The sequence below is a fragment of the Hoplias malabaricus genome, chromosome 11 (genome assembly GCF_029633855.1).
Source record: "Hoplias malabaricus isolate fHopMal1 chromosome 11, fHopMal1.hap1, whole genome shotgun sequence".
Classification (NCBI taxonomy): domain Eukaryota; kingdom Metazoa; phylum Chordata; class Actinopteri; order Characiformes; family Erythrinidae; genus Hoplias; species Hoplias malabaricus.
The window spans coordinates 32686957-32710512 of NC_089810.1; the positions used below are offsets into that span (position 1 = coordinate 32686957).

General features: G+C 42.9%; 1 protein-coding gene across 1 annotated transcript; it reads left to right on the forward strand.

Annotated features, from left to right (window-relative positions):
• Nucleotides 1–1213: 1213 nt before the first annotated feature.
• Nucleotides 1214–20005, forward strand: baz1b (bromodomain adjacent to zinc finger domain, 1B). The gene is made up of 19 exons (XM_066684711.1): nt 1214–1919; nt 4434–4550; nt 6202–6346; nt 8200–8389; nt 8516–8835; nt 9174–9362; nt 9486–10953; nt 11816–11954; nt 12127–12290; nt 12418–12526; nt 12850–12948; nt 13099–13276; nt 13454–13639; nt 14464–14611; nt 15213–15363; nt 15495–15595; nt 15680–15858; nt 16006–16112; nt 16402–20005. The coding sequence occupies exons 1-19, from the start codon at nt 1801–1803 to the stop codon at nt 17357–17359; spliced, it is 5067 nt and encodes a 1688-aa protein (XP_066540808.1). The 5' UTR covers nt 1214–1800; the 3' UTR covers nt 17360–20005.
• Nucleotides 20006–23556: the final 3551 nt, after the last annotated feature.

Here is a 23556-nt window from a genome sequence, read left to right on the forward strand (position 1 = left end):
CCGTGTGGTCATGTGGGTTCATTCGCTCCAAAGGAAAGCGGCTATGTTTCAGTGCCTTCAAGTCACATGAGCTATTTGGGCTGTGCTTATTCGAGCAGTTCCGTCTAGAAACAATATATTCCAGACTTGTTTATAAGCTCCAGCATTTTATCTCACTTATCTGCAGTGTAAAATTACAGATTGTAGTCCATCTGTTGCTCTGCATATTGTTTGCCCCATATTGCCGCAAATTGTCCTTTTGCCACCCAAGACCAGTATTTAAATGGAAGTAAATATTGCCAAGACCAGGGGCCTAGAAACTCTGGACATCAGATGGCCATACAGTTTGGGTCCTTTACACATTTCTAAAATTGTTAACGGCTTATCCAGTTCAAGGTCGCGGTGGGTCCGGAACCTACCCGGAATCACTGGGTGCATTCGGCACACCTTGTGCAAAGTGCATCTTGGCATTACTGTCCTTGTGTTCAGCTGTTAACTCTTCACCCACAATAGTGCAGTAAATGTTGAAAGGGGAGTCACTGTGTAAAATACATGGGAACAGGTCTGGCCCACAGCCCCCATTTTCACGGCCTGCTTGCCACATGGAATGACAACACATTGGTGAACTGTTCCTGCTTTACATATAGGGCTACAGATACACCAGATTGCAGTCACATGTCACAAGAAATCACATTTTGGATAACTTTTGCTCAAAACCTGTTTGCCATGGCTATCATAGCCAGATCTACTCCAGAGATCAGATTTCTGCTGTTGGGAATCAATGAGCACATTCATAGATGGGCCACTTTTAGTTCACATGTAGATTTCCGGTATGGACAGTAAGTCAGTAGCACTGCAACTATACTAGCATACTAGCAGGAAATTTGGAATAATAAGTGGTTGGGAAAACCCAATATGCTGCAAAAAGGCTACTTTGGTGTCTAAAGTGTAACTTGTTCATCTACAAAATGCACTGTACAGGGAACTCATCTGAGCTGGGTGTAAGCCTCATCTCGCGAGATTCGTATGAGATTATTGTGTGGAATCGACACTTGGTACCGATTTCATATGAAATCGATGGAATCGAACAGCTGTAATGTGCAGCTGCTGGAAAGCGGGCAAGTTGACAGACAATTGTGAGAACCAATGAAATCGCTCCACTGCGGGCGCGGTATTTTCAGAAGCCAATAGGGGTTGTCGATGGGCGGGGCTACAGTCTTTGCTTTGCTGGCTGCCTGGGTAACGGAGAGTGATCGGGCTGCTGTGTGTGAAGAGAGTGGCCGTTGGAGTAGCATCTCCCGCCGTTTTTCAGCCGGGTGTGTGCGCGCGCGCGTTGTCGGCGGTGTGGAGGATTGTCTGAAGCGCAGAGTAAGGAAAGTAACCGGGAGGAAAGCGAGCGAGACGGTGGCGGCTAGGAGGGTAGGCCCAGAGCATTGTGGGAGGGCTCAGAAGAGAAAGCGCGCCATACGCCCTCGGACGGACGCCGTGTTGTTCCCGGCTTTCAGAAGTTCCCCTTCGGCAGCGGAGCGAACGAAACAGTGCTGGCTTTTTCTCGGGTTTCACACCGCAGGACGCTGAGGAGCAGACGGAGACTGCTGGCTATGCGGCAGCGGCCGAAGTCGGAGCGGCTTCCAGCGTTAGACCTGAAGTGTGCTATTATTGTTTTTACTTCTGTTGTTGAAGCCTAGCTTAGCCTAGCCCGGCGCGGAGTGTCGGAGGCGCCGCGGCCTCATGTTCGGGCACCTCTCGGGTTTAAACGCGAGGATTTTCCGCTGCACGGAAGGGTGAGGTTTCACTGAGAGTCTGTTGACTGAACGAACCATGGCTCCGCTGCTCGGACGGAAGCCGTACCCGCTCGCCAAGCCGCCGTCTGAGCCTCCGGGCCCCGGGGAGCAGCTCTACATCATCGAGCACACCAAGGAGGCCTTCAGGAACAAAGAGTATCCTTTCTTTCCATCTTCTCAGAGTCTTACTCTTTCTCTTTCGGTTCAGTTCAGTTCAGCCTGTAATTCTCCAACATCTCCAACTACGATACTTGCTGCTCCACCTTAAATGTGGTTTCACTTACATTAAGGCTTTAAGGAGCTCATGACAGGAATTAGATCTCTCCGTTCCACCTTAAAAGCTGAACGAGTCAGACTCTGGGCGCCCTGTCAGAAACTCCCGAGCTGAAGCCCGTCTGTTTTCTCGTTTCTAGTTTCCCGGTCCACCACAGCCATTTAAGGTGGAGCGGAAAATCCGAGCATGGAGTTTATCTTCAACATCAGCTTAATAAAAGGGATTTACAGACGCAAGGGTCGTGTTCTTTGCGCTGTACCTGTTTATGGCCAGTGTTTTTGTGTGTTTGTTCGTGAAAGGTAGCCTGTTTTCTTTAGCTGGGCTTTTGTTTATGGGAGCGTTCCAAACGGCGCCTCGCCTCACTAGCCTAGTTCACTCCGTAGGGCACCAAACCTTAAAAATATCAGACCGACGGTGCTCTAAATATCCAAAGCATACAGCGACAGGTGTAGGGACGCCTTGGTACACATATAGGACTGTTCTTCATTATAAAATAAGAGGCACATAGCTGGCCTATATAGGGGTTGTGGACCTGTATAGTGCTCTACGTAGGGCTCATGGCGCCATTTGAGACAGAGTCTGGTATTTGTTCGTTCCCCACACTTAGCTCAGACTAAGGGACTCTGTCTTGGAGCTAACCTGCTAACGGGGTAATACCGCTAAAGGCTGGCGTTATTTCAAGAAGGTCGGGCGTTCAGAGGGATTATGGCGGGCGGGAGACTTTTAGCGAGTTAGGTAACGTTAACAGGCCGGGTCTTGTTGCGTTAACCCGCCGTTTACAGAGACTAAGAAGCGCTGCAGCCAGCCCCGTGCTTGAGGGTCCAGACTTCCCCGGGGGCTAAACTCGAATAGATACTCCATGGCCTTTACTGGAGACAAAAAAAACGGAGTCCCCAAGCTTTAAAACCTACCTCTTAATTTTGTTAAGCTTCTAAAGTAAATTTTCCCCTAATATTACACTTATTTTAATGACTCCGTCTGGTGAAAAGTTAAATATTCTGAGAGAAATAAGCAGCATAACCATGGCTCAGCAAACCGCTGTTCCAGTCACAATCTCAAACGCACAGTTTCAGACAGCCACTGTTTCTTACATCACTAATTTATTAAACCAATCCTGTCAACTGGTAGAGTGGCGTGGTGTGTGGATATAGAGGCAGGAACTAATTTCATAATCATAGATCCGTGTGTAGTGAATGGTGGTAATGTCGTACGTTTACATCCAAGGTGAATTTAGACATTGGCAGATGTTCTCTTGCTAATAATTCTAAAGTTGTGTAAAGCAACTGTAATGTAATAAGAGGCTCCAGATTAGTAATAAACCTTTTTGAAATATTAAAAAGCAGAGGTCAACCAAAGAAATGTCTGCAGTGGACATTTCCTTTCTCTTAAGGCAGTGTGTGTATTTTCAAAATTGGGGTGTCATTCATGCCCTGCTGGTGTTACATTTTTATTGTGTGTTAGGTCAAGTTAGAGGACCAAGAACACAACCTTCACATTTTTGAGATCAACACCCTAAATCATTAATTAAGAAGATATGGATTGTGGCCCTCGGCATTTGCTCGACCTTGTTTATCCATATTAGATTCATGAGGCTTGTGGAAAAGGAATCAAGCAAAAAAACAGTGAAAAACAGGTTGATTTATTTCATTATTTCGGTCACATTTTAAAGGATGATGTGTGACTTAAAAACTACAGTCGCACAGATGAACAATCCAAGGCCAGGCCATGTTTCTAGAGTAAACCAGTTATAAATGACCTGCTGCGAGTATAAACAGTCATGGTGGCTGCCATGTGACTGGCACTTGTAACCTGTTAAACTGCTTGCCTTTTGACTTTTTATTCATCCACATGGCATACTTTGTGCGCTAGTATTGCTGTTGGGATTCCCCGTGGTGTTATTGACATGTGGCTTCCTGGCTTGGCCAAGGAGAGCTGCAGAAGACAGCCAAAATGTTGTCTATGTTTTAATCATAATCAAGAATTGCCTTTAAATTTTGGCATATCTAATAGGACTGTACTAGAATGGATCTGAAATTAATGGGTACATGTTTAGAGCAATTGAAAATGGGTGTTTTTTGTCATGGTTCACGCAGTACATCAAACCAAAGCATCCTCTAATAATAAAACGTCTTATTCATAAATATGCTCATGGATTATTCTTCACTTTTAATTATTGAGCTCTACTACTACACTGGAATTAATTATGGATGAGGACCCTCTCTCAAAGGACCCAGCAAGCAGAGCTCCACCTGATTAGACTCAGCTGTATGGGTGCTGGTGGAGTTGGTGGCTTTGTTTATTCATTTTTTTGTCTTGGGGATGCAAGTTTGCTGTAGCTGGAAACCTGCACATGTTTGTCTTCTCAAGCTGTATTTGTCCTGAACCCTGCTGCTCAGAGAGTATGAAGCGCGACTGCAGAGATACAGTGAGCGAATCTGGACGTGCAAAAGCACGGGAAGCAACCAGCTCACTCACAAGGAAGCCTGGGAGGAGGAACAGGAGGTCACCGAGCTGTGAGTAAACCACAAGAGAGATTGCATGAATACTTTAGTATACAAATTGTGCTTTATGACTGAACATGAGCCTGCCTTATGAGCTGCTACTTGTTTTCTATTTGTTGATTCCTATCTGTTCTGTCTCTCTGTTTTTATTTTTATTACTCTATCTCTGTGTGTGTGTGTGTGTCAGAGCCTTAGTCAGTGAGCCTATCCCTTGTCACCGTTTGGAGGATCAGCAGAGCTCTAGCTGCCTCCCCTGTCACTCTATTCTGAGTCAAGTGAAAGCCACATGACCCCACCCCCCTGCTCTCATTGGTTGACCCGTCCCACTCCTTCCAGTTTAATAACAGTGTGTGCTCACTGTGAGAATCTATTGGCATCCAACAAACGTCCTCAATGTAATTTCATCAGCAGTGTAATGAAAAAATGACCTTTCATGAAAAATCCCGCACTCGATGTAGGCACCGACTCGGTGAGATTGCGAGTGATGCATGGCTCTTTCACGCAGCCCTCTTGCAAATGTCAGATGTCCGTGCGCACAAGTGGGCAGACGTTCACAGTGGAGACTAGTGAAGTGAAGCCTGTTGTCTGTTCCTTTTGAATGTTTTTCTTTTTTCCCTCCACATGGCTCCCCCTACTGACCAAAACAGGAAATACATCCTTTGCTGGGTCCTATCCACTTGTTGTTTCCATAACAACTTCTTCTTCTTTGCTTTCATGGCTTACTCTCATTAAGTCTGGGGTTCACTGAAACATTTACGGTTTGAAGTTCTGCTAGAGGCAGGTCTTTTTGGGCATCTGTTTCATTTTCTTATCCACCTACTGTGTCGGGCCAGATTTACAAAATTTTCCTAAGGAAATACTTACAAAGGATCTTAAGTTAAACCCTAAGAAGTTCATAAGAATGCTTTTAATTGCGATTCTCCGAAAGATCATAAGTTCACAAATGTTGTCTTATGAAAGTCATAATTATTTGCTTAAGATTTTTTAGGGGAGACACTTCATTATGTTATTTATTTATTTTTCTTCTGTGGGCAAATTGTAGTGATGCTTTTAATGCTAAATTTTAAAATTTATAAATGCGACGAGACATATTTTACTAATGTGCTGGGCATTATTGGCAGTATTAATGGACGAAAGGCAGAATAAAACTAAGCATTCAAAAAATGTTTGTAAATGAGAACCATAAGTGATGGTTTGCCAAAAATTACTTAAGAAATCAACAGTCCTTTAAGAATAATATCCACCTGTAATCTTTTTAAATTAGACATTGTTGATAGTAATTCAATTAATTATTTAAACTCTTATTTCAGAGGCTTACCTGAACTCATAATCAGGTGTGAGGCTTTCATAATATTAAGAAAATAGTAAATCATTTGTATTTTTATAGAATACTAATTGTTCTTTGAATATTTCTTAAAAGAAATATTAATAAAAAAGGTGACATGTTAAGGTTTTTGAAAAACGTTTCGCTGAACCTTTTTATCTTAAGCAGAGAGTTAAGAAAATAAAATTATCATTTTTTTTCTAAGACAAATCTGTAAATTCGTCTCCAAGCCAGGAAACTCGTTTTAAAAAGAGTCACAGGTGGTAATGTTATGTTGTCCTTTCTGGAAATCTGAGTACTGTATCCCTGAAAGACGTGGATGGTCCTGTGTTTTCTCAGGCTGCAGGAGGAGTACCCTGTGTGGTTCGAGAAGCCAGTCTTGGAGATTGTGCATCACAACACGGTGTCTCTGGACAAACTGGTGGATCTGGCCTGGGTGGAAGTTCTTACCAAGTACGCCGTGGGGGAGGAGTGCGACTTCCTGGTAAGATTTTTAGCTGGAGACTGGAGCATTGCCATCAGTGCTGCAATTTCCTGTGATTACTCAAAGAAAACCGTCCACCGTGTCCAGTCTAGATGTTTACAGAGCAAAGAATGTGTGAAATGCTATGTGTGTATAAGAATCAAAATCATTATACACACAGTTGAATGGCAGTTGGCACGTCAGGTGCGTTGTGGTTGTGTCAGAATATGGTGATTATTACAGTCTATTGCAAAAGTGTTGTTTGAAGTTATCTTTTTCATCCTATGCTCAGTTTACACCAATCTGCCATAACATTACTACCACCTCCTTTTTTCTACACTCATTGTCTCCTGACTGTGTGTGCTCTTCATAGTTGTACAATTAAGAAACAGGCTGTAGCAGATTCTCACAGGACCACCACAGAGTAGGTATCATTTGAGTAGTGGATATTTTAAATATAGCACCTGCCCTGTGGTGTGTCTTGACGATTGAAGAATAAGGTGAAAGGAGGCTAACAAAGTATGCAGAGCATCACTTCAGCTGTCTATAATTGTAGATCTACAGAGTGCCCCTGTCTGGTCAGTGGAGCGGAGAGAATGGACTATGAGGGCAGAAACAAGAAGGAAGTGTTTATGCTTTTGCTGATTTGTTCAGCTGTGTATGTGTTAGGGTAAAGTAATTGAGCATAATGGCCTACCCCTAGATGTTAATCTTAACTGTAATAGTTCAATTATAAAGTTTCATAATCACTATTTGTTATTTAAATATAGGAAAAGATGTTATTGGCTTATGTTTTAATTTCTGTATCTGTAAAGAAAGCAGGTCTTGCAACATTTTTATTCAGAGGAAGTCTTATCCTTGTGCACGGTAGCAGCCAAATGGCTTATTTTCAGTGGAAGAAACGAGTGAAGCAGTAAAATATATTTATTCTGTTTAACAGTACTTAAAAGAAATTATGGAAATATAACACACCAGTTTGTTAAACGTCTGAAAGCTCATTCTTCTTGCTTTTCTGACCTGTTAAAGCCCATAAGAGGTCATATCCAGACCTGGGCCTGAATGGGGAAAAAAACATTGAGTACTACATAATTTTAAATGTTTTGAGTGTTTTCATTTTAATCAAGGTATAAATTCTAGATTTTACAGGACTGGTTTACTGGCTCAGGACACTCTCAGACCAATTTCATGTGATCAGATCTGTGCATTATTATGAGCACAGCTTGGGAGATATGATGCAAGCAACAGTGGTATGAGAAGAAAGCAAGTCAGAGGAAAGCTAATTCAAACAGAATGCTCTAAAGAGAAAAAAATGGAGTCATACATGTTTATTCTCCTCTTGGCTTCTGTTAAAGAAACATCTTATGCCGCTGTCAGATGAAAAATATGCATCTCCAAAGTAGTGAATTTACAGGAGAAAAAAAGCTTGATTTTCACAGACTTTCGTTGAAAATAATCCCACATATCGTTTGAGTATTTCTATTTATGGGTCTGTTCATAATGAGACAGCTGTTGTGTTAAAATGATGTAGTAAATTAAAGATCAACAAAAACAGAGATGCATGTTTTTCTCTGGAAAGGGAAAATGTCTTCAGAGACTGGTGATTATTAAAAGCAGATGTGTGATGTGCCATTAGGGATAAAACTTTTAAAAACTGTGCTATATAAGATGTTGGTATAGTTAGATTACTTCAATGTACAGTTTGACACTGATGTATGATGCACGTTAGACGTTATGATGTTCCAAACTTTAGCTTAAGGACATTTTCTCTAACTGGACTTACTGAATTTGAATTTCCCTTGCTATAGGATATGGGTTTGCACATCCCCCCCGTCTTTCTGTGCCTGTTTTATAAATTGCCTTGCTGTCTCCTTTAGGTTGGTAAGGATAAAAGTTTGAGGGTGAAAGTGGTGAAGACACACCCATTGGAAAAAGCTCAGGAGGAACAGGCAGAGAAAAAGATGGAGGGAGCCTGTGATTCTCCGTCCAGTGACAAGGAGAATGCCAGCCAGGAGAATCAGAAGAAAGAGCAGCCCAAAGATGAGGACAACAAAAGAGAAAGTCTCAGTAAGACTTCACAAGTTCCAGCAAAGTTGTCCAAAGAGCAGATGCTGACGTTTGGAGTCAGGACAAATTGTTGTGTTCTGACATTTTCCTTTTGCATTATATGTAAACATCCTTTTGTCCTCGTAGGTGATCGGGCGCGACGCTCTCCCAGAAAGCTCCCGACCAGTATGAAGGAGGAGAAGAAGAAATGGGTAATGCCGAAATTTCTGCCCCATAAATATGATGTGAAGCTCATCAATGAGGACAAGGTGATCAGTGACGTGCCCGCGGACAGCCTCTTCAGGACCGAGAGACCTCCCAATAAAGAGATTGTGCGCTATTTCATCAGACACTATGCTTTGAGGCTCGGTATGGGAGAAAGCGCTCCGTGGGTGGTGGAAGATGAATTGGTGAAAAAATACAACCTACCCAGCAAGTTCAGTGACTTCCTCCTAGACCCACATAAGGTAACGTGTAGTAATTTCAGTGGGTAGATCTTTGACAAATTAGCGGTCTCAGGAGTAGTTTTATTCAGTTTGTTAGTGCATAAAAATATACTTTCTTCAGTGTAGCAATAGAAATGGTCAGTGCTGTCATGTCTTTGTTATATAGAAGCTGGTCTTGAAGTTTCAAGAGTTCCTGATAGGAACTTTATGGTGATTGGGAATGAAGTAATGTTCTGGAAATGTACATTGTTCTGAGGAATGCTGTGTGACTAAATGCTCCATTAATATGTAGAGGCTATAAAAGAAAGTAATGCGATTAATTTTTTTTTTAATTATTTATTTTTTAAATATGCCTGTAGTTTTTGGCAGAAAATCCTTCATCCAAGAGAAAAAGTCTCAGCTCTCCAGATGGGAAACCCAGCAAGAAGCTGAAGACTTCAGAGTCTGGACTGGAGATGGATGAGAAAGGAGACAAGGAGAAAAAGAGAAAGAAAAAAAGAGACTCTCAAAACATGCCTCTGAGCCCAACCCTCTGGGCAAACATGCAAGTATGTGTTTAACATGGCTTTTTATCATGATTTACTGTATGTGAGAAAATTCAGTGTTTAAACATCTTTAACTTAAACGTGTGATTGTCTGAATTAATTTCTTTTTCATTGTCCTGTCTACAGGTGAAGAAAGTGAATGGATCTCCACTGAAAGTGAAAAATTCAGGCACTCCTAAGAAATCAGAGAGCAGGAAGCTTGCAGACCCCAAGAAAGGTCGCAAGAGCAGCGGGCTCAAGACGCCAAACAGCCAGAAAGGCTCCAGAAAAGACGAGAAAGGCGCCAAGAAGCCTAGAATGAAACAGATGACACTGCTTGATATGGCAAAGAGCCCCTCTGCCAAAGACAGCCCCAAAAAGAGACCGAGGAGCTCAGGGCTTGGAACCCCCAAACTAGGAAAACCTCTGCCTCCCATGGCCCTCTCCCTCCTGCGCTTTTATAAGGAGAACAAAGGTAAAGAAGACAAGAAGAATGCCCTGTCTTCCCTGGTGACCAGGGCTGCGAAGACGCTGTTGCCGGAGGACCGTGGGCGCCTTCCCGAAGAGCTGAGAGACATAGTGCAGAAGCGGTGGGAGAGGTTGGAGGAAAAGAGACGATGGGCTCTCATGAGTGAGGAGGAGAAACAGGAGGTGCTACGCAAGAAGCGGGAAGATTTGAAAGAAAAGCTGCGGGAGAAAGCCAAAGAGCGGCGTGAGAAGGAGTTGCAACTTCGTCGTGAGTTGCAACGCCGGTACGAGGACCAGGAGATTGAGGGGAAGAGTCTGCCTACATTCCGACTGGTCGACATGCCCGAGGGCCTGCCCAATGCACTGTTTGGAGACGTAGCCATGGTGGCAGACTTCCTCAGCTGCTTTTCTGAACTCCTGATGCCCGATGACCAGTACCCCATCACAGCCCAGGCTCTTACTGAGGCATTGGCAGCAGAAAAGGGTGGCTTTCTGTACCTCAACCGCGTCCTGGTGGTTCTCCTTCAGACTCTGCTCCAGGACGAGCTGGCCGAGCACTACAGCGAACTCGACATGCCGCTTTCTGAGATTCCGCTCACCATGCACTCCGTGTCAGAGCTGGTGCGCCTGTGCCTGCGCCCGTCGGATTCTCAATGCGACGAGAGCAGCCGTAGCTCGGAAGAGTGGTCTGGCAGCAGCACCTATGACGAAGTGGTGAGCAGCGAGCTTCTGGATCGCCTGGATACAGCGGAGGTGTTCGAACTGACCCCTCCGGAAAAAGTGAGCCTGCTGGTGGCTCTGTGCAATCGCATCCTTATGACCTACTCTATTGAGGATCACATGGAAACCATACAGCAGCGTGCATCTAGCCTCTGGAGAGAGCGGATAGCAACATTGAAGGAGGCCAACATTCGGCGGAAAGCAGAAAAGCAAAAGAGAAAGGAGCAGATGATGGCTGCAGGAGGCACCAGTGCCAAGACTGAGGACTGTGGTGGCAAAGCAGAAAAGAAGAAGGACGGGAGCGCCAAGAAGGAGCAAGTGAAGGCAAGCATGGAGCCGGAGGACATGATCAGCACGGTAAAGAGCCGCAGGCTGATGTCAATTCAGGCCAAGAAGGAGAAGGAAGAGCAGGAACGACAGAACAAAGGTGAGAGGAAGAGAACTGAGAGCATCGCACATTGAAGTAACTGACTAATACATCCCTGTGTAATTCTAAAAAAGGTGAATTTGGTCTCAGTGATTAGATACACCTATCAGCCATAGCATTATGTCCGCCTCCACTCATTGTCCCTTCTCTCTGCTACAATGACCATACAGGTGCACTTTGACAAATGAAGAATGGGGGGAGAGAGGGAATACAAATTGTTGAGCAACAGATGGACTTCAAAATTTGTAGAACTGCTTATTTATTTATTCATAAATTCTTATTAAAATAAACAGTGCTCACTCACTTGTCCACTCTAGACACACCTAATTTTTAGATGTTAAATCAAAAACAGTAGCTCATCTGTTGCTACAGATGTGTTGTTCGTCCTCTAGCCCATCAGTGGACACAGGACGCTGTCTGCTGGGTGTTTTCGTTGGTGGACTATTCTCAGTCCAGTAGTGACATTAATGGGTGTAAAACTCCGGCAGCACTGCTGTGTCTATCCGCTTGTATCAGCAATGAAGGACCTGACAATCCTGACAATCGAGGAACAGGGTGAAAGGGGACTAACGGGACTGCAAAACAACTTGTAAAACTACAAAATGCTCCTGTATTGTCAGTGGAGGTGGGAGGATTGATGGTGTAGAAACAAGGTGGTGTTCATAATGCTACGGCTGATTGGTGTCCATGAGAAATGTAATATCTGTGTATCCTGAATATGTACTGGTGCTAGTTCACAGCTGTTACAGGTTTTAAAAATGGACACAATCCATTTTTAATAATGCTGAAGGTCCGTATTGCTTGTTGCACTCAGTCATAAAGAGTGTAAGGCTTTATCGTGTGTGTGTGCGTCTGGATGTAGAGCGGATGGAGAAGGAGGCTGAGGAGGAGCGGATGCGGAAGCAGAAGGTGGCAGCAGAGCGAGCGTTTCAGGAGGGCATCGCGAAGGCCAAGCTCGTGATGAGGAGAACACCACTCGGCACAGACCGCAACCACAACCGGTATACATCTACCAATTATTTAAATTTCCCACTTTCTGTAAATGTAATATTAGTATAATAGTAATAATTAGTGTTATGTTTTTTAACGACATTGACTCTTGTACTTTATGCTTTTTGATTTCTGTTTTCACCGTGAAAATGTGTCTCATGCCACTGTTGCTTTTTTCTGCAGGTATTGGCTGTTTTCCGATGTGGTTCCTGGGCTTTATATTGAGAAAGGTTGGGTACATGAGAGCATCGACTATAACTTCACTCTACCTTCTGAGGACAAACCAACAGGGCAAGAGGAGGAGGAGGTTGATGAAGATGAGATGAAGAAAGAGGAGGACACAGAGGGTAAGTGCTTTTTTTATTTTTATTTATTTTTTTATTTTTTTAAATGTTATTTTTATTTGGTTTGGGTGGTCAAATATTACTTTAAACCTTCCTAAACTGTAATTTTCATCTTGTTTTTTGGTAAAAGATGATGAGGGAAGCATAGCCAGTGTCACTAACGAGAATGGCCAGCAGATGGTGCCAGTTCCTGAGACGTGTATAGAGACCTCTGTGCCAAACCAAGGCCAGAACCTTTGGTATGTAGAATATTACCAATGTTTATTTGACTGAATGTCTTGTTTTTGGTTTTATGTGAGATATTTTGTTGATACGGCGTGATGCAAAGCTCAGGGTAGTGTGTTTAATTAATGATTCTGGGTTAATGTATGTGCGTCCCCAGCCAAGGTTTCTAAATTGCTTAAGATTACTTTTTGGTTTTGTTCACAGGAGTCAGCTTCCAGTGTAGCCTCGACATTATTTTATACTGCATTAACTGAAGAGAGCACATAGTATAAGGTTCACTGAGAGAGTAGTTTTTTTTTTTTAACCACAGTATTTATAGTACTTGTTCTTTTCTCAGGTTTGTGTGCGACTCTTCTAAAGATTTAGAGGAACTTATAGAAAGTCTTCATTCACAAGGTGTGCGAGAGAGCGAGCTGAAACTCAGCCTTGAAGTCAAGTGAGTATATGTTTTATATGTCTTTTTTTTTTTTTTTCCCTTTCTAATGAATTTTTTTCAAAAACTTTGTTTGAAGGTAGTCTATTCATAGACATAGTATTCATTTATTATCTTTTAATACCAACACCTTATACTTGGTTTGCACTTTAGGTTCCAGGACATCCTGCATTCCATCCACCTTTGCAGGAAAGGCAGCTTAGGCCTGCGCACCTGCGACGGCCATGAGGAACTCCTCAAATTTCTGCGTAGTGACATTATTGAGGTGGCATCTCGCCTGGAAAAAGGTGGACTTGGCCTTATGGAGGATATCTCCAAGTTTGAGGAGCGGGTAAGAGACTGTGTAAAGGGTGGTGTTAACCTTAATCTTTTAGAAGCATATTTCCTTTGCAGTTTATTTTAAGGTCGCTGATTGTATTACTTTGCTTTTTTTTGTTCTTTGACCCCTCAGAGAACTCTTCCTTTGAATTTAGAGAACCTATTTATTCGTATGTGTTTGCTTTTTCAGGTGCGAGGTCTGGAGAAGCTGAAGGACTTTGGGGAATGTGTGATCACATTACAGGAGTGTGTGATTAAGAAGTTCCTGCAGGGATTCATGGCCCCCAAACAGAAGAAGAAGAAGAAGCAGGCGGGGGAAGAGAGTGGGAAGACAGAGGAGGTTGATGAAGAAAAGAAACTGGCTGAGGAGGCTAGGGTGAGTTTGAGAGTTTGAAAGTGATGGGGACTTTTAGGGCCGGGCAATTGATTATAAAATTAATCGAAATCGACATTCAGAAATTCTAATTAACATAATCTTGTCTATATTGGTTATTTTTATGTCCCCACTGTGTGTTCATGTACTGTCCCTTTTAAAACCACGCTACCAAGCTGTAGTGATTCTGCCACATGGAAGCAACCTAAATGCAGAGGCCGACCAAGGGATTCGAGGAACTCGTACCAAAGGAAAAATACCTCGTCTGTGGCTTGGACGTGCTGTGTTTTGACTATAATTAAGACAAAACTGTACAAAAAGAAGTCAAATGTAAACAATGGAGGGGAAAAAAACAACAGCGTTTCAATGACCAAAGCACAATTGCACACCAGATATAAACAGTGCTCAAAAAAACAAGAGAGGAACAAGCTCCCAGCAGCATTAGAAAAAAATTTCCAGCTTTAATACTGGAGCATATTTACAGTACAAGCCTCATCACTGAACTATGAGGGGCAAAAATACAAAAACAAAATAATTGTTCATTAATCGTAATCGTGGTAAAATGTACAATAAATCGTGATATTGATTTGCACTAATATCGCCCTGCACTGGGGACTTTTAGGTGTTTGTTTTTTTTGTTTTTGTTTTTTAGTAGAATCCTGCCATTTGTATTATGTGGAACGGTAGTGCCTTTCTCCTTTTTATATTTTCTTTCTCTGCGCTAACAAGATTGATCTGATTAATAAGCTGCAAGTCAGTGGTGCTCCAGAAGAAGATTGAGAATGTTTGTAGAACAAATTGCATCATGTTTATCTCATTGCCTGTAGGTGGCAACAGCAGTAGAGAAGTGGAAAGCTGCCATTCGTGAAGCACAGACCTTCTCCCGGATGCATGCCCTCCTCGGGATGCTTGATGCTTGCATCAAGTGGGACATGTCGGCAGAGAACGCTCGCTGCAAAGTGTGCCGCAAGAAAGGTAAGGAGCTTAATTCAAGGTTCAAGGAGCACTATAAACTGAGAAGGGACTTGTTTTAGAGTAGGTTAAGATTCTAGTATTGGTTTTTAAATAACTCAGTGGTTATGCTCCTGTATACATCAGTGAAATGATTGTTAATCGGTTCCAATAAGGGCTCTCGGGTCTGTCCACAGTAATCTGTTGGTAGTCCCCAACACCATGTTGAAAATTGGTGAGGGTGATTTCAGCCATTATGGCACAAAGCCCTGGAACTATCTTCCTGATGTTTAATCTCTAAACACAGTTTAAAAAAAATAATAAAAATTGCAATTTAACTTATGATTTCTAATTTTAATTGGCTCTTTGCCAATATATATATATTTTCCTGTTTTATTTACATTGTATTATATTTTCACGTTCAATATGATTTTCATTGTGGTTACACTCTATGGTGTTCTTTAGTTAAAAAAGAAAAAAGCTAAAAAATTTATAAAGTCTATAAAGCACTTCTTGCTGCATTTATATACAAAAGGTGCTATACAAATATATTATTACATCTCATGCTGAATAGCATAGATAAATATTCCTGGTATTACAAGGAAGATAATCCTCTCTTTTCCAGTCGGGGACGACGATAAGTTGATTCTGTGTGACGAGTGCAATAAGGCCTTCCATCTCTTCTGCTTGCGTCCGGCACTCTATCGCATTCCCGAGGGTGAATGGCTCTGCCCTGCCTGCCAGCCAACCACGGCCAGACGCTCTTCTCGTGGCAGGTGAGAACACTCCACACACTTATCAGGAGTCCATGGAGACACACTTTATAAACAGAGGTTCTCAGGAAGAAAATAATAACTCGCTCTTGGCAACAGTATACAGCCAAACCCCCTCTGCTTCTGTGTGACAGAAATTACAACGAAGATGAAGAAGAGGAGGAGGAGGAAGATGAGGATGAATCAGAAGACGACGACTCTGAGGAAGAGGAGCAGAGGAACACGGGACACAGCTGTGAGTCTTTTACTTGATTAATCTCTAGTTAGCAACTGTTTCTGGCTGTTCTTCTCTACTCACATTTTGATGTCCATATGACAGTGAGACCGAGGAAGAAGGCAAAGTCCAAAAACCAGAGCAAGTCCTCGTCCAAGAAAAGCTCCCCTTCTAGTGCCAGGTCTGCATCTAAAGCAGGAGCTAAAGTAGCCTCAAAACCAACTCCTAAAACTACTCCGAAGTCACGGTCCTCAGCAAGCAACCCCGCAGATATCGAAGAACTGGTGAGGAAGTCTGTTTCTCTTTTTCTTTAAACTTGACATTGTTACTCTTATTCATTTTCTTATACGCCAAGGGAAACCCAGCGCTCTGACCGTGTTGAGATCTCAAAGTCTCTAGCTGATTATTAGAATGTAATCTGACTTTTTCAGGTGCGTCAGAGCTCGAGAACAGGACAGAGCAAGCAGGCACAGGAGCTGGAGAAGTGTGAAGAGATCCTCCAGAAACTGATTAAATTTCGTTACAGCTGGCCTTTCAGGTAAATTTTTCATTTTTAAAACCGTTATAAAAAAACATTGAAGTAGACACTTAGAATTCTCATGAAAAATGCAGTTATTTAGCAGATTTCTCTTAAACCTGTTGTAGCTCTTAAATTCTCATGTATGTAATGTCTCCAAAATAGTAACTGCTCAATGTAAAAAAAAAATATATATATATATATGAAGGAAGGGCAGTTTTTGTTGTTTGACGAGTTTGGTTTGTTGATAATGGTCTTTGAAAATCATGAGTCGCCTTACACTCCCCCTCTGCTCCCCTTCCCCCTTCAGAGAGCCAGTGTCAACGGAGGAGGCCGAAGACTATCAGGACATCATCAGCACTCCAATGGACTTCAGCACCATGCAGAACAAGTTCAAGTCCCTGAAGTACCGTGGTGCACACGACTTCATTGAGGACATGAAGCTTGTGTTTTCTAATGCCGAGGAGTACAACCAGCCAGGCAGCAGCGTCCTGCAGTGTTTGAGCCGCTCTGAGCAGGCCTTCAACGAACTGCTGCACAAGATCCTACCGGGGGTCATCTACACGCGCCGAAGAGCTCGTAAACGCAACGCTCCGCAGCATGAGGATGAAGACGATGATGACGACGACGATGACGTAGATTATAAACGAGGAAAGATGCAGAACGGTAGGCAGAGCAGAACTGCATCTAAGGGTAAAGAGGAGAGCCGCTCGAAGCCTGGAAGCAGACTGCGCAAACAGGCAGAGAGTGAGAGTGAAGATGAGGATGAAGAAGAGACGGTAAAGCGGAAAAGCAAGAGGACGGGGGTCACCACGAGTCGCAAGGACTACAGGGAACAGGACAGCGACAGCGAGAGGGAGAACAGGAGAACTGGCTTGAGGCGTTCAGGGAGGAGAGCGGCCGAGGATGAAGAGGAGGAGGACGATGAAGAAGAGGAGAAGGTGGGGAGGAAAATGCAGAGTAGAACAGCATCTAAAGGCAGAGAGGAGATCAGCAGCCGGTCGAAAAACAGCAGCAGACTGCGCAAACAGGCAGACAGCGAGAGCGAAGATGAGGATGAAGAAGACACCAGAAAGCGGAAGAGCAAGAGGACAAGGGTCACGGCGAGCCGCAAAGACTACAGGGAGCAGGACAGCGACAGCGAGAGGGAGAACAGGAGAACTGGCTTGAGGCGTTCAGGAAGGAAAGCAGCCGAGGATGAAGAAATCAGCAGCGAGGAGGACTCGGCCAGCCATCGACATTCCAAGAGGCAAAAACGCTCACTATAAAGTGCAGGGTGCTGCTTTTTTTTTGTTTTGTTTTGTTTTGTTCTTCGTACTCCCTCTTCTCCTACCTCCCTTGATTCCAAACTGCAAAGTGGACCCTCTTTGCATCTTTTGAAAATCAGAGCCCTCCATGGTTGTCCCATTTAGAATTATTTTTTTCTCTCCTTTCATTTGTTTTTACTTGGTATACTTTCTTTTGATGTTTTACGTTCATATCGACAAGAGAAAAAGAGAAAAAGAAAATTGATTTATATTTATAAGTCGTTTATTACTGGTGACTCTCCTTTTTTCTCAACCAGGAAATTTATGATCTCTGATGAGATGATCTCTGAGCGCTTAAGACATTTTTCCTTTCAAATTTGACCTTAAGCCACTTATATCATTGGGGAGGGGGTGGGGGGAGGGGGTCGGTTTAGCATTTGTCCTTTGGCGTACATCACCTGTCCGTGTCTCATTTTGATGAGTGTCAGACTGTCAGGCAGGGCAGCTAATTACAGAGTCAGCTGTGACTCGATATTCTGGGGCGAGCTTTTTTGTAAAATGATGCTCTAGAATTGAAACTGCAGCTGCTCACGTGGTGCACCGATACTACTTTGTACTGTTGTCATACAGAGAACCAGCATCGAACTATTTTTTATTTTGTAACATTGTGATTTTGTTTTTCAGAGTACAATTATAACTGAATAAAGCATTTTTGCTCTAGCTGCAGTCACGTCTGCCGCGTTCAGATCTTTTCTTGAAAAAAACATGAGCAGAAGGCACTAATTGTAATAAGTGGCCGTATCGATCGCTTCAGATTTGAGTAGTCTCTGAGACCAGTTCATGTTGGTGTAGAGTCACTAGTTGGATCTAAGCCCTTATTTTCTCCATGGTATTGGTGCACCCCAGTTTCAGTCTGGGCTTTTGGGGGGGGCTGTGTTGGGTTGTCTTTGAAAGTACAATGAAATCCCAGTGAGTGAGTTAAACTGACGATATTCTTTTCGTATGTTTTTTTTTTTTCTTTTTTCTCCGTTTTGTTTTAAAAAAAAAACCCTCCACAGTCAGTTTTGTCCTTCATTTTGTTGCAGTTTTCCAATAAAGATTAGTGGACAATTTTTCTTTTTGAAGGAGAGTGAGACATTGTGTTGTCCAGCTGCTTTCAGTCCTGAATGACCTGGTGATAATAGTGAAGTTTAGGGGTCTCCATCCCCCCGCCCTCTTTTCTGTTTTGCTTTCTCTCTTCTCCCTCCTCCAGCCTCCTTAGATAAAATGCCATCAAATCATCTCCGAGTTCCAGACCCCTGTGAAGATGTCACGTACTTCTTACGGACACATGTTCTGATGCTCATTTAGTGTCTTCTCAGTCGTCTTTTTGTGTTTGATTAGAATTAGTGGTACATATGAAGGGTATGAAAGTTTTAGAAACCCTACCCTTTGAAATCTGGTCATTTCTTGCTGCCATTATTCATATTTACCTGCAGATGGCGCTCTCCTACTGCTTTGCTGGTGTATCTAAAGAGAAAGCTTTGTGTTTGTTTATGAATAGATGGCTTCATTTAGTACCTGCGCTTTAAAGAGCCAAAACAGATCGACTCTTACATGTGTATCTGCAGTATATATATTTTAAACCTCTATTTAGTGCAGTACGGCTTAAGTTGTCATGTAGTCTATCCATTAGAGTGAACCAGGCCCTTTTTTGTTTATGTTGTTATGTAAATACAAAGCTTTGTTTAGTTATTGGATGTGGTCGCTCATGATTTCTGATTTAACTGATTTTGGATATGTTTAGGTGAACAGCAGGGTGAGGAATGCCTTTGTGGCATCGTTGGATGATCTCGTACAGAGTTAGACTCGTCTGTGAGACCCTGAAAAAGACAGGTTAGACCTCGCCAGACATTCACGTTTTAAAATGATCGTCTCGGGACGAGAGAACTGATCTAGGACCGGCTTTAACGCACCTACCATTCTTTTATTGCTCAGTAAACATTGAGCAGAAGCTCCTTCTAGATCCACAACTCAAGATATTCGAGGTGCACTGTCTGAGGGCTGTCGACGATGGCTCGTTCTAAAGGAGGTGTTTGTGATTGAGGTTAGTGTAAACAGGGGGGAGGCGTTTTATGATCCCAGGATTGTTAATTAGGCTTTGAGCATCTTTGCTGTTCTTTCATTGGAGATCTTTTTCTTTTCATTGTCCACAGCTTTTGGTTCTTGCTGCTTGACTCCCTGAATATTCATGAGGTGCAGGATGTAATAGATTGGCTTCATGTTGTTTTTGTTTTTTGACCAAATCCGAGCAGACTGCTGTAGAGGTGCAAGAGCGAGCAGAGCACTAGTTATTTACTTATTTTGAAGAACACATCAGATGTCCTTGTTTCCGTATGTATTTATAGCCTGTCTGCTACAATCAATCAGGATCAGGAGTCATTCCCCTTTGGAAAAAATCAAACTAAAAATATTGTGGGTTTTTTTGTGTGTATGGTTTCATTATGAAAAATAGCCCAAGCCTGCCTCAGTCGACCACTGCCAGTTGTAAAACCTTATATGGGGAGGGGGAGGAGGGGTGTTGGGGACAGCTTAGGGATCCAACCTGAGGTTGATTTTGTTTTTTTGTTTTTGTTTTTTCTTATTTTTCTTTCTTTACTTTTTAATAAAACCTTGAACAATGTTCAAAGTTTGTCTTGGTCTTTTCCTTCTGGGGCCTCCAGCCCACTCTATAAAAGAGCAGTTGGTTGGAGCTTGTTATAAAAGTGAGGTTTGGACTGGAGCGACGGTGCGTGTATGTTGGCAGCAGCTTCTGGGTCACGCTGGAGGTGTGAAAGCGTGGCAGTCATAACAAGCCGACGAGGGTTTTTCTTTCCGTTTTCTTATCCGCAGAATGATGCTTGTTTCTGTCTTGACCGCTTCGGTCCCCTCCGGCTCCTCCCCTTGAGTTTGAACGCTTCGGGGGCCCCCTGATCACGGCTGAGGAGAAAGAGATGTGCCGCTTTCGTTCTTTTAATTACAGGCACTGGTGTTTTGCTTGGAGCTCTCAGGTGGCACCAGGTAATTATGGTTCCTTGCGCCTCTCGCTCCAGCCGACCTGGCCCCCAAATCACTTTCCACTAAGGGAGCAGGAGAGAGAGGGGGAGCCTGAAAAGCAAGACCTGGAGAACAAGGGGGCCTTCTGTGGACGATGGAGGGTGGCCTCAAAGGGGAAGAGAAGAGAAGGCCTACAGAGATGGAATGGAGGTAAAGCTGAGGTAGAATGATGGAAAGAAACAGTGGCTGCTACACTGTCAGGAAGATGGAGAAAAACAGGTGAAGGCATTTACACCCCTTATCTCAATTAGATCTGGTGTCTAATAAATACTGGCCTTGTACTAAGTGTCTTAGTGATTGCGCTGTTACAAATGTCCAGAATCTAATGACACCTGTACTTTGATCATCTCTTTAAGTCCATTTTGAGGTTCTGATGAAATTGACTGGGATATATAAGTTGCAGCCCTGCTCTGGGTGACTCTGAGGAGTTTGGTGTGTTCTCACTGTGTCCGTGTGGGTTTCCTCCTACGGTCCAAAAACACATGTTGGTAGGTGGACTGGCGACACGAATGTTGTCTATAGGTGTGTGTCTCGTCCTGTGAATGACGAGGCCCAGGGTGTGTTCCTGCTTTGTGCCCAGTGTTTACAGGTAGGTTCTGGATGCACTGTGACCCTGTACTGGATGAGCAGTTATAGACTGAATGAATTTATAAAGTTTTCAGTCTGTAAACACATTGTGTCCCTACAGTCAGCAACTCTCATGAGTGAAATCCTATTCGCAATGAGCGGTTTCATGTTAGACATATCTGGCCAGAATGGCACACAGAGATTCAGTTGGAGGAATTCAGAAGCTGATTTCACACCCGATGTGACCACATTCCTCAAGGCTGGCTGATTCTTCAGGGGTTTGGTTAAAACTGAATTGATTTTCAGGAATAAACAAATATTTAGGGAAAGCTTAAAAACCTTTGTACACACACATTTTATAGAACTGAATAAAAGTTATTATTAAAGGTATTAATGGAAGGGGCTGTCCTTTGGTAGCTGCATTAATATGTTTAAAAAATAAAAATAAAACTCAGGAAGCTAACCAGTGTTGCTTGTTCTAATGTCAATGATTCAAAGCTCAAAGGTGAGTTACGTTTAGTTTCAACCAGATATACACCCTGTCAATATCATTTACGAATGAACAGGGTTAAAATAAAGTGTGATTTCATAAAAGTTTGCCAAGTATTCGAAATGCACTCAAAGGTTTTTGGATAAATTTATGGCATTAAAGGCACAGTAGGTAAGATTTGCACCTGGGCTCCCCTATAGTTGCAGAGGAGAGTGCAATTCACTTACAGCACTGTACTGAAATCAAGGGGGAGAGTGGAGGGAGCAATGTTTCTTACCCTCCTTTAGAAGTTACATTATTGTAACGTTATTGCTGGTTCTGCAGTGCTGAACCTGGAGATGCAACTGCAGAGGCCCTGTTCTAACTATTACAGATCAGTGAAGCATTTTAAACCTGTAATTTTAAATGGAGATACTACGTGATGAGGTCACGCCCCCCCTTGTATTCTTAGCTGAACCTATGTGTGCTTTTAGATCTTTTACACCTTTATTTGCTACACAAAACTTGGGAATTTCTTTTTTAATTAATCCGAGAACTTACATTTACGTTTCGGCATAGCTGCTCGAGATGAGGGTAGGTACATGAGCTTTGCCTGAGGTAAATAAGGACTACTGACATGCAGACTGATTAAATTAAATGTTTACAGAGAAGGTTATCGACCAATAACGGTAGCTCTACAGTCAGACCGTCCAATCAGAAGAGTTTAGGCTACTTCACCACGCCCCCCTTCTCAAGTGAACCAATCGGAGTAGGGGAGGGCGGGACTAGTTTGTGAACGAAACTTCTCGTTCACTTGTAAGCTCTAGAAAAACTAAATCCCGGATGTTTCTATAAGTCTAAAAATAAGGACGTCTGGTCACCCTATTTAAGGTCTGGTGCTCAGTAAAAATATTTTCGTTGTGTGTGTGTAGACTGAGCTTCAGTCCTTCAAGTGTTTTTTTATAGTCTTCACAGACTTAGAATATGGTTAGCATTAACCAGGCCACATTGTATTATTGCATTAAATGGTAATTGCCGGACCGCCTTCTGGGACGGCCTAGAAGAGGCGTTTTCACTTACTGACTGACCTACTGACTCCTAATGTTGAAATGCACTTGCCAGAGTAGGAACGGTAAGTTCAGCCCTATTTCACAGCGATAACTCAAGTTGGCGCTACTACACTGTTATTTCAGCCATATTTCACATTCCAGTTTGTAAACTAAATTGGAACTGTTCAGCGTGTTTCCACAAGCCAGAATAATTCATTCTTACCTGGAACCAAACAACAGCAGGTACCCCAGCGCGAACCGTTGCTGAATAATGGGAAATAAGACAGGAACACGCTCTGTTTCAAGGGCTGTGTTTGGCGCAACACCATGTGCGTTTGCCAGAGCCCCGGCTTGTTGTTGGTTAGTTCACAAGCTCAGTTGGACGGCTCAGAATTTAGATTTCTGTACAACACAATCACACAATAAAAACCACACAAAGATATGAAGCACTAAAGTTTCTCCATACCTTCCAAAGCCTAGGGTATGTTTTGGGCTTTCCTGTTTTTTTGAAATGCCAGAAACACCTCTGTAATTATGGCTAATGGTGTTCTGGCCAAACTAGACTTTCCTAGTTTCTCTTTGGTTCTTTCTCCTTTATCAGACATTCAGTTAACTGAAAGTTTTTAAGGCATTCTGGTGACTTTTCTTACAGTGCTCACCTAAATCCATGGAGTTTCCATCCAACTGAATTGTTTCACTCATGTTTTCTGGAGGTTAAAAATTTGAAAGTGAAATCTGAATTTACCATCTTTAGCCAATTTAATGATTATCAAGGCATGAACTTTGCTGATGGACAACTGGAGGGATATAAGCATTTAGTACTCATCATCTACATTAGCCTTGTAGCTCTAAGGCTGTATTTATTCATTCATTATCTGTAACCGCTTATCCAAGTCAGGGTCGTGGTGGGTCCAGAGCCTACCTGGAATCATTGGGCGCAAGGCAGGAACCAGTCCTTCACAGGGCAACACAGACACACACACATTCACTCACACCTACGGACACTTTCGAGTCGCCAATCCACCTACCAACGTGCGTTTTTGGACTGTGGGAAGAAA

Coding starts and splice junctions, on each gene's coding strand:
- baz1b (XM_066684711.1), top strand. CDS start 1,801: ATGGCTCCGCTGCTCGGACGGAAGCCGTACCCGCTCGCCAAGCCGCCG. Junction 6,347..8,199: donor GGGAGGAGTGCGACTTCCTG/GTAAGATTTTTA, acceptor TGTCTCCTTTAG/GTTGGTAAGGATAAAAGTTT. Junction 14,612..15,212: donor CAAAGTGTGCCGCAAGAAAG/GTAAGGAGCTTA, acceptor TCTCTTTTCCAG/TCGGGGACGACGATAAGTTG.